Below are 15,473 nucleotides of genomic sequence, written 5' to 3'. Positions count from 1 at the left end.
TTCATTAATTCCTGTGCTTTACCAGAGACTCCCAAGGCCACCCCCTCCCACACCCTGAGCCCCCACGGTCACCCATGACACTGGGTTCCCCCACATCTCACACTCCTTTCTGTTCTTTTATTTTTGTAGTAAACTCTCTGGAGGTGGCTGTTGGGGATCGTGGGAAGGGGGCCCTCCTGGGCAGGGGCTGGGGGCGGGGTTATTGCTCTGAGCTCCCTGTCCCCAGGGGGCCTATGTGGGGAAGGGGTCAGGACTGGGGCCAGCACAAGGGCAGACATGGCCAAACAAACACGCAGGTCACAGCACAGGGGTGGGTGGGCAGGATAGGCTGGGCGCCATATTGCACTTTGGGAGTGGGGCCAGGCAGGGACCCCCCTCAAACTGGAGCCTGGGAAGGAGGCTGGGCACCAGTGTGTTCCCTCCCCCTCTGATGGGGGAAGGGGAGACCCTAACCCTGGGTTCGGGAAGAAGGTGGGTCACCCCGTGCCCAGTCCTGGGAGGGGCCAAGGGCAGGTCCTTCGCCTTGGGCGGGACATGGGGGGCAGACTGGACCACGGCAGAGGCTGCCCCCCCCCAAGCCCTGCCCTGGCAGAATCCTTTACCCCACAGTGGTTCAGCTGCTGAGCCCCTCTTTGCTCGCCTTGGCCTTGGGGGGCACAGGGAGGCCCTCGTCACCCTCGCTGTCAGAGCTGCAGCCGCTGACGTCGGTGATCTCCAGCTCTGAGTCGCTGTCCTCCTTCCCGCCGAGCGCAGCCTCCGGCCCCCCAGCTCCAGGCAGTGCCAGGCGAGGGGCTGTTGCCAGGCCTGAGGGGCGCTCAGGGCCCAGGCCCTCCCCTGTCGCAGCCAGCAGGGGTGAAGCCGTGGGGCCTCCCCCGGCCCCTGCTGAGGGCAGGTGGCCCAGGGAACTGGCCAGAGGGTTGGGGTAGAAGTGCGGGGGGTAGAGAGAGGGGGGCAGCTTGGGGAAGGGGCCAGTGAGGTACGGGTTAAAGTTCCAGGGGTACTCGGGGAAGGCGCGGCCATAAGGACCCAGCAGGCCAGGGGGCTTGGAATAGCCAGTGGCACCTGGTGAGTACAGGGGACGGAGGGTCAGGCCAGGCACACCTCCCTGGGTGTTCCCCCTGGTTCCCTCCCTCACTCCCATGCAGCATCTGCCCGCCCTCTGCCCTGTGGTTGCCCCCAGCTCTCCCCTGATCTCCCCATTCCTTTGGCGCCTTGAAAGGCCGCCTCCCTGGCTCTCCCCTCTCTAGTTTCCCTCCCTGCCTCTCCATGAATCCTCCTATGGCTTTTAAAACACATGTGCGCATACAACCTCACCCCAGGCCTCCTTCCTGCATCCTCTCTCTCCCCATCTTTGCCCATCCTGTCCCCTCAAACACATGCAGCATGCCCCCTACCCCATAGCGGGCACCAGCACCCGCAGGCCCTTACCAGAGCCCAGGAACGGGAAAGGGCTGTCCAGACGCAGTTTGTCTGTCTCAGGGGTGAACAGGGGCGCCCGGGCCCCTGGCTCTCCCAGGCGAGGGGCAGAGAACAGGGTCTGCAGGGTCTGGGGCGGGGGGAGGGGAGGGAGGAGGCAGCACTGCTCAGATTGGCTGCCCTGTCCCCAGGGTTGATGGCTGGGGAGGGGGCACCAGATGCCTACTTCTGGGACATCAGTGTCCCTGACTCACCTCAGGGGTAAGGGGAGGAGCATCGGGCCCAGGGGTCCCCCCAAAGGGACCTGGGGTCAGCAAGAGTGGGGAGCCCGTGGTGGCTGCTGCCACATCCAACAGTGGGTAGTTGACAAGCACGACTTTGCTGAAGTTGAACTTGTAGGTGAACCTCTTCCCTTTGGTCTTATGGAGAATCCGCTTGTTATAGTAGTAGCTGTAGGGAGAAGCATGAGGGGCGGCTGGGCAGGGGCCCCTAACTCATGTTCTGTGCCAGGCACAGAGCACGACAGCTTGGGGGAGCTGAGGCTCACAGAAGTCCGTTAAAGCAAGGTCACAAGGCAAGGAAAGGGTGAGGCGGGCTGGGACCCTGGCTTCTGGCCTTCCTCTTTGCTTCTTGTCCATTCACAAGTAATCCCAGTACTGACTGCATGCAGATCCCTTGCAGTGGGATCCGAGGGATTCTGCCCTAGGAGACAGAGGGCAAGCCCCCAGGGGGTGGGGGTCCAGAGGGACAGGGAAGGGGCAAGGTGCCAGGCAGCCTCCCCCACCCCTCCTCACCGCAGGGCCCGGCTCAGCTTGTCATAATTCATGTGGGGCTTGCACTTGCGGATGCCCCAGAGCCGAGCCACCTCATCGGGGTCCTTGATGACGAATTCGCCGTAGTCCCCCTGCCAGGCGATGACACCCTGGTACTCCTCCTTCTGCAGCAGCTCCAGGATAAAGTGCCACAGCTGGATCTGCCTGGAGCCAGGGGACGACTCCGGCTTGTAGGCCCAATCTGGGAAGGCAAACCCTGGGGACGGGAGGCAGGGGAGTGGCCCCGGGTCAAGACGCCAAGTCCAGCGCTCCAAGTCCTGCTTGGACTCAGGGACCAAGAAGCGCCTGGTCTTCCCCTGACTCCCAGCCTCTGATGAACAGCTAGCGACCCCCGCCCCCGGCCCTTGATGTCTTTAGGGACACAATTCCTATTCTCTGTACCCCAGCTGGTGTCCAGTCCCCAATCTGGCCAAATAGTAGGGGCAATAACTTGGGGTAGCACCTCCAGCATCAGCCTCAACCTTGGCACAAATTTGCCAGGTTCAGCACCCTGGGGTGGGGGTGGGAGGGATCAGTTTCCCACAGCCTTGACCATGAGGAGGAAATGGAAGGGGCAGCTTACAGGGAAGAGCATCCCTGACACGTGGACAGCCCTCCCTCTGCCCCCTCCAGTTCTGCCCTGGGAAGCCCCTGTCTCCTGCTTTCTGGAACACCCCTGACCCTTGCCCCCTGTTCCATCTCTCCCCAGAGCCCTCCGCTGACCCCGCCCTGGCGTGGCCAGGCCCATGTGCATGAGTGTCTTTGCCCCGGTCCATGTATTTATGCCTCTCTAACATCCCACGTCCCCTCCTCCATCTGGCTGTCGGTCTGAGAGCAGTGTGCATGAGTGTATACCCACAGCTCACATTCACACAGATGGCCCCTCACACTCCAGGACTGCCCAGCTACACCGTGGGACACAGATGCCCCCGAGGGCTGCACTCCTGCTGGGGCACCTCACCCACAACGTGCCACCACGGCAGGCACACCAGATACCCAGCATCGGACATCTGTCCCAACATACAACCCTAGGTCTCAGGCCCCTGGAACCGGGATTAACAGCCTTGACAGATGCACAGGACCCCAGAGGCCGAAATAACACACTGTGGTAGAACCGGTGAGTGCAGCACCGAGACACGCGTGTCACCTGACAGGTGCACTGGCTGAGACCATGCCTGCAGAACAGCCTCCTGGCCCCACGGCACACAGGCCCCTGCGCTTGTAACACACGCTTCACACACACGAGGGTCCTGCTCCCTGGTCAAATGGGCCAAATAAAGCTGGATGGAAAGGGGAGGGTCTTACCCATCCCTAAAGCTCCCCTCCCATCCAGAAGCCCTGGGCCGGCTTCTGTGCTCAATCCTGGGCTACATCCTCTGTCCACCCCCCAGACCCCAGGCGCAGGCATGAGAATAAAAGACAGGATTAGCCTATAAAGAACCAAGGTTGGGGCGGAAAACAATGCTCAGCTAGGAGACCTGCCACATACCTACTTGCTGTGTGGCCCCAGGGAGGGTCCTTGCCCCCTCTGGCTTAATAGAATTCCAGCCGAAGGAGGCAAGGAGGATCAGGGTCTCATCCAGGCTGCCTGGTGTGTGTAAGTGGGTGCTAAAGGCCAGGCGGTTTCCTCCCTGAAGGGAGAATTCCCCATTTTGGGTCTTTCTTACCTCAGATGACAGGGCTTGATCTGCTCGTGAGCTCTGGCCCATTCCACACCCGCCACACACACACACGATCCCCAAGGGGACAGCGCACAACTGGCCATGCACCTGCAGATGCACAACCCAATCCGGAACCACCACCTGCCCTTGGATACGTCTCCTGAAACAGATCATACCTGCTGGGACCCACACACACAACTAGAGAGGACCTGCAACTTCAGCGCGCAGACACACAGTGACAGCCTCCCAGGTTCAGTCACACTCAGGGACACCACAGACAGATGCAAGACCCCCTCACCCACACACACATCAACACAGAAGCCTGGGGCGCATCCACCCGGGCAGCCCGAAGTGCACCAAGACATCCTTTCTGGACCGTGATGCACACTGGGAAATAATAGTCAAAAGCTCTTCACCCCCCAAGGCAGGTACGTACTTGGCAAGCCCACAGACATCCCTGGTCCTAAAATGCAGGCACACTCTGCTCCATGTCCCAAAGAAACACGGCCACCAGCCCAGAGACACTGAGGTAGCCTCATGCATGCGTGTGCACGCGCACAAACAGGCTAGCCGGCTCACACAAAGGTAGATGTTGCACACCTACTCTCCCAGTATAACTCCTTCTTCCAGAAGCAGACATGTGATGCAAAGACACACTCTGAGCCCCCAAATAAGCAGGCACAGCGTCCTAGTGTACACACGCGCGCACACACACACACACACACACACACACACACACACGCATGCACGCACTCCCCATCTGTGGGGCCCCAGCCCCGGCGTCCAAGCCGGTCTTACTGTCCACATCCCCAGCTTTGAGTGTCCACTTCTAAGCAGGCCGTCCTCTGTCCCAGGGCTCCAGCTGGCTGGACCATTCTCCGTGTCCCCTTGGCCAGGCAGTCCCTGTCCGTTTGTCCACCTGCACCTGGCCAGGTGCCCCCTCTGGTCCCCCCCCCTGCTCCATTACTGCCTGTGTGTCTCCAGTATCCTTGCCTCTCTGCCCACAGGCCCTGGCTGAGAGCAGGCTGAGACCCCAGGACCTTGGTCACAGGATCCTGTCCCTTTCAGACCCTGATACCTCCCCGACCCTCCAAAGACCCTCAAGTCCCAGCAGGAGGTGGCCGAGACAGCTGGCTGTGAAGTTTTTAGCCAAGTTTTTCATTAGGGGGTGGCATTCAGGAGACTGTGACAGACCCGGACAGAAGAGGGAGGACAGGAAGAGGTGCAGAAAGGAGGAGCCAGCTGGCTGGGAGGGGCGGGAGGTCCGGGCCAGTTACCGGGGGTCCAGAGAGCCGGCAGGGCGGGCGGGGCGAAGAGAAGGTCGGAGACGCAGCTACAGTCCATGGTGGAGCCAGCCCTGCAGAGAGGCCGGGACAGACAGGCAGGGACAGGCAGGAGAGACAGACAGGGGTCAGTGGGGCGGGCACTCTGCCCAGGCCCACCCGGCCTGCAACCCACCACCCTCTCCACCCATGTCCTGCCGACCCTGCCTCCCAGCCTCTCCCCCCGCAGCCGCGTCCTCACTCTGTGCCTCAGTCGCTACCACGTGGCCCCAGCCTCTCTCCCCGCTGCTCACTGACACTCGCTGGCTCGCTGGCTCGCCACCCGCCCCAGCTTTGCTGCCGCCTCTCCAGCCCCGGCTTGCGCCTGACCTCTCATCCCTGTCAGCGTCTCTATCTGGCCGCCCCAGATTTGTCTCGCTCTGAACCTCGCCCCTACCCCGTGGCCCGCCCAGCGGGCCCCCGGGCTGGCTCGTCTAGCTCCCAAGCAGCCCCCCAGCTTTCATCTGCCGGGGCAGAGAGGGCCAGAAGGGGCCCAACCCCCGCCCCCCGCAGAGCAGACCCCAGCACCCTGCAGGAGGGATCCCACGGATGCTCCTCCCTGACCTCAGACCCCCTACCACTTGCACCTGCCTCCTCCAACCTGGACAGCTCCCTCAGACACCCCCTTCCCCTTAGATCTGCCTCCCCTCGCCCCACAGACCCCCAGACATGCCTTCCCCATAGATCTGGCTTCCCCCTCACCCATAGCCCCCTCAGACACCCCCTTCCCCTTAACTCTGCCTCCCCTCACCCCACAGCCCCCTGACACCCTTCTTCCTTGGATATGCCTCCCCTCAACAAGACAACCCCTTAGATACTCCTTCCCCCTTAGACCTGCGTCTCCCAAACAGCGCCCTCGGCACCACCCTCTCCTTGGATATGCCTCCCCACCTCAGGCACCAGTGCCCCTGTAGATCTGCCTCCTCCCTCAGACATATTTTCCCCCTTGAATATGCCTCCTCTTTCAGACACCCCTTCCTCCCTGAACACGCCTTCCCTCTCAGGTCCTCTCTCTCAGATCTCTACTTCAGATACCCCTCTCCTCAAATACCCCCGCTCCCTGAGACGCTGCATCCCTTCCTCACCCGTCCCTCAGCACCTCTACCCTTCTGACAGCCTCCCCCCTCAGACACCCCCCACTCACATGCCCTGTACCCTGAGACATCTGTCCCTGTCAGACCCCCGCCCCTCAATCACACCCTCCCCTGCAGACACTTCCCGGCCCCACGCCCCTCCACCCTTTGAGACCTCACCTTTCAGACAGAGCACTTTTCTCAGACCTCCTCGTTCAGACACCCCCCCCGACACCCCACCCCCATCGCGTGTTCCTCTCACACGCTGCTCTCCCCAAAGACCCCGCACAGCCGCTCTGTTCCCCATAAGCCCCACCTCACCCCCTGGACAGCAGACAGGAGTTGGCAAATGGCCCATTCCCTCCAGACCTGCGGGTCCCCACGGGCACCCAGGCGGCCCTCCACCATCCAGTGTCCACGGCGTCTCTCCCACACAGAGTCCTCTCTGGCACTCAGGCCCCCTGCCGCCTCACCTGTCTCCTCAGGGTCCCCCCTGCCTGCGGCCACCCTGCCCCCACACCCGTGTCCCCTGTCTCCCGTCCAATCTCCCCAACTTTCTCTGTTGCTCTCCCTCCCTGTCCCTCCCTCTCTCTCTCCGCACTCCTCTCTCTCCCCTTCTCTGTCCGCCGCCCCCCCCCTCTCTTCTCCGTTTTTCTTCTCTCTTCTCTCTTTCCTTGTCTTCCTCAACCCAGGGGTCTGCTCCCACCCTCCCCCACCCACTCTCCCCAACCCCTGTCCCCTCTCACCTCCCTCTGGCCTCTCTGATCTCTGGCTTCCCTGCACCCCATCCCCTCCCATCCCTTCTGCTGGCTCTCCTCCCTCCCCAGCTGTGCCACCACCCCTGCTGGGGGGGGCCCCAGCCCGTCCCGCCTCAGTCTCCCCATCTCCCTCCTGGCTCCGCACCTCGCCGGCCACCTCTCTCCCACCTCCCACTCGCTCTGCCTCTCTGGGTCCCCCTCCCTCCTGCCTCCGCCCCCGCCCCCACCCCCACCCCCATTGGCCCCTCTCATTTCCGTGTTGGTTTTGATTTCTCTTCCCGACGCTTTCAACTCCCCGCCGCCTCCTCCGGACACGTTATAACGAGGAGCCGTGGGATCGGCGCTCCGGGCCCTGCTCCCACGCTCCCCCCCGCATCTCTCACACGTCTCTGCCATCTCGCCATCTCTGCCTGCCCCTTCTCTATCCCTGTCTCTGTCTGGTCGGGCCCACAGGGACTGGGTCCCTGCCCTGACTGTCAGGGTCCACAGCACCACAGTCCCAGGGTCCCCATGTCTCTCTCTGGGTCCCCAGTCTCCTTGTCTCCGCACAGCTCTTTTATGTCTCTGAGTCTCCATGTCTCTCCTCCCCACATCCTTGTCTCTCCATCTCTGTCTCTATCTCCATCTCTGTCTCTGCGTCTCTGTTTCCGTCCCAGTGTCCGTCTCTTGGGGTCCCTTTGATCTCGCCCTGCCCCTGGCGCCCCCCTGGCCCCATTGATCGCTGATCGACCGGTGGAAGGAGTGGGCCTGCGGGGCTGGGGCTGCAGGGCCAGGCAGGGGCCCGCTTAGGACGCTGGACAGATGGACAGACGGCCCCAGATCTGGTAGCTGTGGAGGGGGAGCTGCTGCAATCCCCCCCCCACCCCGCCCCGCTGGTCCGCGCCGTGCGGATGGGGACTCAGGGCAAGCTTTAATTTTTAATTTTATTTTGCTTCCTCCACCCCCCGCCCCCCATCTCCACCGCCTGCAGCAGGACACTGAACGTGTGTGTGTGTGTGCGTGCAGCAGTGTGGAGAGGGGCTGCACAGGCAAGACGTTGCCTCCCTCCTCCCCTCACCAAGCAGTCACACAGACCCACAACCCAGCCCGGGCACACACACCACACCTTCACACACATCACACATGACACAGACGCACTGTCAAGCCCATGACATACGCCGCTGCCACACACAACACACCCACATGTGAGGCACACGTCAGGAGAATCCTATGCACCAAGACTGTAACACCACACTCCACACAGACACACACGGCACCCCTGTCACACACAACAGATGCGCAGGCCAGAATAGTCATACAGCCCATGACTGTCACACGCACACACACACATCATGATGGTCACAGAGATTCACAGAGAAACACACAGCTGTCTAGAGATACACACGCCAACTTAACTGCACACAGAAACAAAGACACAATTGTGGACAGACACACACGGACACAAACGCCTAGTGATGCACTGAGGCTCACAGACGCAGACGTCCAGACGCGCACAGGGACCCGGTACCACACTCACGTGGCCGCACACACCGGCACGGCCACGCCAGTCACACACGAGGGCCACGGAAGCACACAGTCTCTCAGACAAGCACCAGAGACCCGGGTGCACACGTGCTCCCACACGCACACGGTGACAGATGCACGCGTGGAACATGCGCACACGCGTCCAGCTCACGCAGCCACACACTCGCACCCAAAGGCCAGCTGGGTGACAGGCCGTGTCGGGGTAAGGTGGGCACTCAGAAGTAAAGCTGCCGTCTGTCCAGCCGTCTGTCCACTGCCCGTCTGCACTTCTCCAGTGCGTGTCTGCGTGTAGAAACGGGGCCTTGGCTCAGGCCTACGTCTGCCGCCGTCTCTCTAGAGACGGGTCCCCAGCCTCCTTCGGGCCCAGGGGCTGGTGGGGTCTCTCACAGAGCCCTCTGTCATTCCATCTGTCTGCCTCTAGATCAAGTATCTCTGTCTCTGAGGGTCTGGGTGTCTTGTCTCTGTCTCGGGGCGTCTCTGTCTCTCTGTCTCGGGCGTCTCTGTCTCTCCACATGTCTCTTCACCTCTTGTCTCCTCACCCTCCCTGGCCCCCTGGGCTGGGGTTTAACCAGTTGTTTTGATTTCTCTAAGCTGCTCCGGCCGCCTCGGGAGCCGCCTCGGGCCTTACCCCCCCCCACAGCCCCTTCATCCCTCACCCAGCACCCCTCCCCTTAACACAATCTGCACAAGTGGAATGAAAATTGATTTTTTTTTTAAATTTCATATCTTCTCCGGGGCTCTGTCTAAAGAGGAGAGACGCGGCCCAAGACCCTTCTCCTGCTGCTGCCCCCACACGCGCGCGCACACCAACAGGCACGCACATCACGCCTGGACCCGCACACACATACACACCCTGACTGGACCCTGCACCCACCCTGGAGACCCCCCTCCCTGCGCCACACGCCCACGCAGGACACATCTGTGCACACAGCAGACACACGACACTCTTGCACAGCCTCTCCAGGCACGCTTCGCACGCCGCACCCCTGTCCCGTCGGGCTGCACCCAGCCCATCGCACACCCCGTGTGCACATGCTCACGCACGCACCTGTCCACATCCGTGTGCACACAGGCCGAAGGGCGGTCTCGCTGCAGGCACCAAGGGGACCTCTGGGGCTGTCCTGGGGAGGACTGGGTCAGCAAGGTGACAGGGGCTTTCCTGTTGCCCCTCTCAACCGCCAAGGTCACCCCCACTCCCACCCCTGCCTGCATCAACCAAATTGGTCCAGCCTGACCCTGGGGGGGTGTCTCTGTGCTGGGGGGGTGTGCGTGCCTGTGTAGGTACATAAGCACGCGCCCACACACGCGCCCACACACACACATACACGGAGCTCACTACTTCTCTCAAGGCCACACGTGTCATCCCCACAACAGGCTGCCTCATTTGAGAGCCAGCTCGTCCCCACACGGGTACACAAAACACAGGGAGGGAAGCAGGCAGGCCCCCATGACACGGAGACCCACAGAATACACAGAACACGCACAGCAGCACCACGCACGTCGGTGCCCGCGCATCACAGACACCGCCTCACGCGGGCTGGGGCACCGGCTCGCACGAGCAGGGCACACGCGCACCACCCAAGTGCGTGGAGCCCTCAGCACTCCTCAGGGCACACGCAGGACCGGTTCACCTCTGGTCCCAGACTCAGACACGAGCCCGCGGGCTCAGAGGCACAATGGCAGCTCCTGAACACAAAACGTACTGCTACACAGGCTCACACGACCGGTTTGGACAAAGCACAGGTTGGGCGGGGTGGGGGGTTGTGACCAGAGCCCACAGCTGCTCTTCACTGTGTCGCTCACGCCCACCCTCGCTGGCCTGGCCCCTGGGGTGGCACCCACTCGCCCCTCCACCATGCCTCCCCTGGACTGAGCCTTCTCGTCTCCTCGCCTCCAGAGGCGTGGGCTGTCCCGGTCACTCAGACACGCCAGCCGACTTGGAGAGTCCTGGCACGGCACAACTCCAGGGTGGTGGACGGTCACACCAGATGCTCGCAGCCGAGCGTCACACACAAGTCACGCACGGGCTCACAGACACGGCTCGCACGGCTTTTCCTGGCCCCACAGTCTCGTGCTCGCGCACCTGTGCCCCAGGACACACACATCTCCACAGGTCATGTCTGCATGTACTGCAACACAAGTCACAGCCACGTGAAAGGACAGTCAAGCCCCCCCCGCAGTGTCACACACAGCTGCAGTAGCTTGCGTGTGTGCACATGCATGCACACACGCGGGCACACACACTGGCAGCTCTGGCTGAGGCTGCGCTGTGCAAGACAGAAGGACGGACTGGCAGACAGACCAGGCACCAGCCTCCCAGCCCGGAGGCGGTGTGTCTGAGGCACCCATTTGGAGAAGGTGAGGGGCATCAAGCCAGGGCAGCAATGGAGACCTCACACCCACCCTTCTCTCCCTGTCTCTCCCTCTAGCTCTCGTCTCTGGGTCTCTTGGTCTCCGTCTCTCTCGCTCCCTGAGTCCCAGTCTCTGCATGAACATCCCTGGGGCTGTGGCCAGCTCGCGGAACCGTGTCAGTGGGGGGTGGAGGGGGGAGAGCGTCCCTGGGGAGGTGGGAGCCGCAGTGCCACGCACCCCGCCTACCAAACAGCACTGGGGGAGGGGAGGGGAGAGGGAGGGCGGGAGGCGCCACCACGGATGTGGACCCAGAGCTCAGGCTGCTTCCCTGCTCTGCCTTTCCCTTCAGAGACCCCAAGAGATGGAGAAAGCACTAGGAGGGGGGGGGGGGGAGAAACAGGGAGAAGGAGAGACACCCAGAGAGGGAGGGTGGGGGCCAGAGAGACCAGCAGAAAGCAACACCTACCGGGAGATAGATGGGGACAGACGGGAGAGACACGGAGAAAAGGTGGGAGATCAGAGTCCTGCAAAGATGGGGAAAGAGCAAGATCCTGAAAGGGGCAGGACGGGGGCAGGACAGAAACCGAGTGAGTCAGAGCCGCTCGGACAAAGTGAATTAGGGAGCCAGAGGTCGGGAAGAGAGCTGTTCCAAGGAGGGACCCCGTTAGGGAGGAAGGAGAGGAGGGGCAGAGATGCGGAAAATTGAGGGATTAGGGCAGAGGGAAAGGAGTGGGCAAGGAAGGCAGGGGCGGAGGCGGCGGGAGCGAGGGGGAGGCACTAGTGTGGGTTCACGGCCAGCACAATGCCCCACTGCAGTCCTTCGGGGGTCAGTGCCCCAGGAGGCTGACCCAGCTCCTGCCTACCACCCCAAGTCCCACACCCACCCTGCCCCTCCTCCTCCCCTCCACCTGGCCAGGTCCCACCTCCCGCCTCTTCCTGAACCCCCACCTCGTTCCCAGGCTCCTCAGCCCCAGCTCCCTCCCCTGTGTCATCCCCACACCCCAGGCCCCACCCCAACTGCCTTGTATCAGGGACCGTGACAGATGTGCAGGGGCAGGACTGTGATCTGAGGTGCTGGAGGAGTGAGGGACAGAAAGCTGAAGGCAAGTGTGGCCAGCGAATCCCAGCGGCCAAAGTCCAAGAGAGCCCCCCCCCCCACCGCGACTGTGATGGCCAAAGGGCAGGGGCGGGGGTGCTGCATGTCCTGTTCATGGGGCTTGGCATCAAGTATGTGCTCAGGAAATGGGGTTCAAATGAAATTCAGGTTAAAAGAAGCAAACAGAGGGACAGGCAGTGAGTCAAAGGGACGGAAAGCCAGAGACCAAGGGGCAGAGATGAAGGTGGTAGAGTGAGGCATGGGGCCAGAGGCACACAGATGGGGGGACGGGAAGACTGAGGGATGGCACAGGGATGGAGCAGGGGAACTGCTGGGGGACTGAGACGCAGGAATAGAGGGGGACAGGGAAACAGAGGAACAAAAATGGGGAGGAGTGACTGAGGGTCAGAGAAAATGAGGAACAGATAAATGGGGTCAAAGACCCGGGAAGGCAAACATAGAGGCAAAAAGGGAAGAGACAGGTAGGGGGACAGGGAAACAGGAATCAGGGGACAGGGCCCCAGAGCCTGGGGCCAGGGCCAGGGCCCCGGCCAGTGGGAGCTGGGTGCCTGGGCTGCCGGGGGTCCCACAAGAGACCAGAGAAGGGCCGGGGTCCAGCCAGGCTGGAGGAGGCTAGGGGCTCCAGGGGCATCGCATGGTGCTAATTCAGCTCCATCGATCAGACGGGATGAGAGCAATAAATTATTGTGACAAGATGCAATCCTGGCCCGCGCACTGCCGCCAAGGCGGATCGATCCCTGTCCCCAGCCCCACACCAGGTCCCATGCCCAAGCCCTGGCCCGGACGCCTCTGCCCATCTCTCTTTCCATTCCCCCCGCCACACATACTCCCACTGACAGCCAGGTGGGGCCACAGCCTTGGGAAGAGATGGGAACAGAGAGGGAGCCATGGAGGGAAGATGAGCCCCTATCTGGCCCCGGGCCCTCACCACCCCATCCTTACCACACGACCTGGGAGGTAGCAACTGCCATGATGCCCATTTCACAGGTGTGGAAACTGAGGCTCAGAGAGGGAAAGCAACTTGGCAAAGTCCTACAAGGTTGAGCGGTGAGGCCTGGATTCAAATGTGGGTCAGCATGACTCAAGCCCCCCAAAACCTGTACTGTCTGAGGCGAGAACAAGGGACAGGGAAAGAGGAGGAGGGAAGAGACTGAGAATGAGAAAAAGACAGAGAGTCCAGGACACGGAGAAAAAGGATCAGACACTATAAAGAGATAAGGAAAGATACAGATACTAGGAGAGAGACAGAGGTGGAGAAACACAGCAAACAAAGAGACAGGAAGGGAGCAAGAGAGAGACAGGGAGGGAGGAAGAGAGAGAGAGAGACTCAGACTTGGAGGCAAAAATGGGATAGAGGAAGCAAACAAAGGTAGGGTGGGCAGAGAGCAGTCAGGCTGGGGGAGCAGGCTGCGTAGAGACGGGTAGTTCCTTGGGGCAAGGGGTGTCTGAGCAGACAGGAGCGTGTTGGGAGGAGCCAGGTTGGCTCCAGGCAGCTTAGAGGGTGGGTGAGAGTGAGGACGCGGATGACAAGCTTGGCCCGGAGAGCGGGTGTCCAAGAGACAGGTGTACAAGCAGGGAGGTGGGGCATGTCCCGGGGGGCAAGGCTGGAGGGAGACCATGAGGCTGCGAAGCAGGGGGGCTGGTGGGTCCTGGAGAAACAAGTGTGGCAGAAGTGACAGGGTGGACAGGTGCATCTGTGAGGAAGGAGGTCACCTGAAGGCAGGTGTGGGAGGTAAGGACACCTGGATGACTGAAGTCCGATGACCTCAAAGAAATCACCCCATTTCTCTGGGCTCAGTTTCCTTCTCTGTAAATGGGATAAGAGGAAGTAGCTGTCTCACAGGGGCCTTGGGAGGAGGAAAGGAGACTGTGGTCAGGAAGAACTGCCCATCACCGAGGCAGGCTGAATAAGCAGTAGCTGGATGGGGTGCCTGGCTGGCTCAGTCAGTAGAGCGTGCAGCTCTCGGGCTCGGGGTTGTAAGTTCGAGCCCCATGTTGGGTGAAGAGATTATTTTAAATCTAAAAAAAAAAAAAAAATACCACAAAAAAACCTGGCAGTAGCTGGGAACATGTTCCGAGTAGGTAGGTGCTACTCAAGGAGGGGTCTGTGGACCAGCAGCACCTGGGGCTTGGTAGAAATGCAGTCTCAGGGGGCGCCTGGGGGGCTCAGTCAGCTGCGTCTGACTTCAGCTCAGGTCATTATCTCACAGTCTGTGGGTTCGAGCCCCACGTTGGGCTCTGTGCTGACAACTTGGAGCCTGGAGCCTGCTTGGGATTCTGTGTGTCTCTCTCTCTCTGAGCCTCCCCTGCTTGTGCTCGGTCTCTCTCTGCCTCTCAAAACTAAATAAACATTAAAAAAAGAAAGAAAGAAATGCAGTCTTGGGCTCCGTCCCAGACCTGCTGCACCAGAATCTCTGGGATGAGGCCTGGAGCGGCGTTCCAGAAGCTGCTCCAGAAGCTGCTACATGTGTTTCCCACGCACCCCGAACTGATGCAGAGCCAGGTGGGGGATGGCTGGGAACGGTGTCATGCGGGTTCAGCAAATGCTACAGGTGTTACTCAGTTCTGCAAAGAAGATGGCCCCTGAGCAGACAGATGGCTGGTGACATGTTCTACAAAAGGGACAGGTATTTCAGGAGGGGGCAGGCTGGGGACAGGTGTGAAGGTTAGGTGTGGGGGGGGGTGACAGGCTGCATGATCAGTGCAGCTGAGACAAGGTGGCTGAGGGGTGTGAGGGGCGTGGGGGGCGCCTGGCTGGCTCAGTCAGCACAGCAGAAGACTCTTGATCTCAGGGTTCTGGGTTCACGTCCCACATTGGGCGTGGAGCTTAAGTTTTGTTTTTGTTTTAAAGAAAAAGCAGGGCACCTGGGTACCTCAGTTGGTAAAGCGTCTGACTTTGGCTCAGGTCATGATCTCAAGGCTCCTGAGTTTGAGCCCCGCGTGGGGCTCTGTGCTGACAGCTCAGAGCCTGGAGCCTGTTTCGGGTTCTGTGTCTTCCTCTCCCTCTGCCCCTCCCCCACTCGTGCTCTGTCTCTCAAAAATAAATTAAAAAATTTTTTAAATAATAAAAAGAAAAAGTTATAAAGGGACAAGAGTTACGTGGATGTCAGTGAGAGAAAAGGAGAGAAGGGGACTCGAAGTTGGTGCACGTCTGGGGGGCAAGAGTGTAGCCAGGAGTAGGCGTTCCCCTTGGGGACAGGCTAGGGATGCCGGGGGTATGGCAGAGACCCACCTGAAGAGATGAAAAGCAGAGAGAGATTAAGGAGGCGACAGGTGTGGGAGCCTCAGTACGTGTTTGCTGCAGGCATGAGTGGACAGGATACCGGAGCCGGTGATGCTCTGGCCGACAGGTGAGGAAGGGGCAGGTGCGGAGGGTTCCTGGGGTGACCGTGTGCAGGAAGGGGGATGTGGGAAACATGGGACATCACTTACATGGGC

At 60.9% G+C, this 15,473-nt stretch overlaps 1 protein-coding gene across 1 annotated transcript; it reads right to left on the bottom strand.

Moving 5' to 3' along the window:
• Nucleotides 1–143: 143 nt before the first annotated feature.
• ERFL (ETS repressor factor like) lies at nt 144–5,233 on the bottom strand. Its single transcript, XM_029924302.1, has 5 exons — nt 5,167–5,233; nt 2,211–2,559; nt 1,671–1,866; nt 1,429–1,546; nt 144–1,062 (listed from the first exon to the last, which is right to left on the bottom strand). The coding sequence occupies exons 1-5, from the start codon at nt 5,231–5,233 to the stop codon at nt 614–616; spliced, it is 1,179 nt and encodes a 392-aa protein (XP_029780162.1). The 3' UTR covers nt 144–613.
• Between the last annotated feature and the right edge of the window lie 10,240 nt (nt 5,234–15,473).

Source organism: Suricata suricatta, chromosome 16, assembly GCF_006229205.1.
Source record: "Suricata suricatta isolate VVHF042 chromosome 16, meerkat_22Aug2017_6uvM2_HiC, whole genome shotgun sequence".
In the NCBI taxonomy this organism is placed as follows: Eukaryota; Metazoa; Chordata; class Mammalia; order Carnivora; family Herpestidae; genus Suricata; species Suricata suricatta.
Note: the sequence above shows the minus strand (reverse complement) of the source record. Positions and strands in the feature narration are given on the sequence as shown.

Excerpts from the sequence above, each read along its gene's own strand:
- ERFL (XM_029924302.1), bottom strand. The coding sequence starts at position 5,233 with ATGGACTGTAGCTGCGTCTCCGACCTTCTCTTCGCCCCGCCCGCCCTG. Across the intron at positions 1,867-2,210 it reads AAGCTGAGCCGGGCCCTGCG|CTACTACTATAACAAGCGGA; the intron begins GTGAGGAGGGGT and ends TTCTCCCTACAG. Across the intron at positions 1,547-1,670 it reads CTCCTCCCCTTACCCCTGAG|ACCCTGCAGACCCTGTTCTC; the intron begins GTGAGTCAGGGA and ends CCCCCGCCCCAG.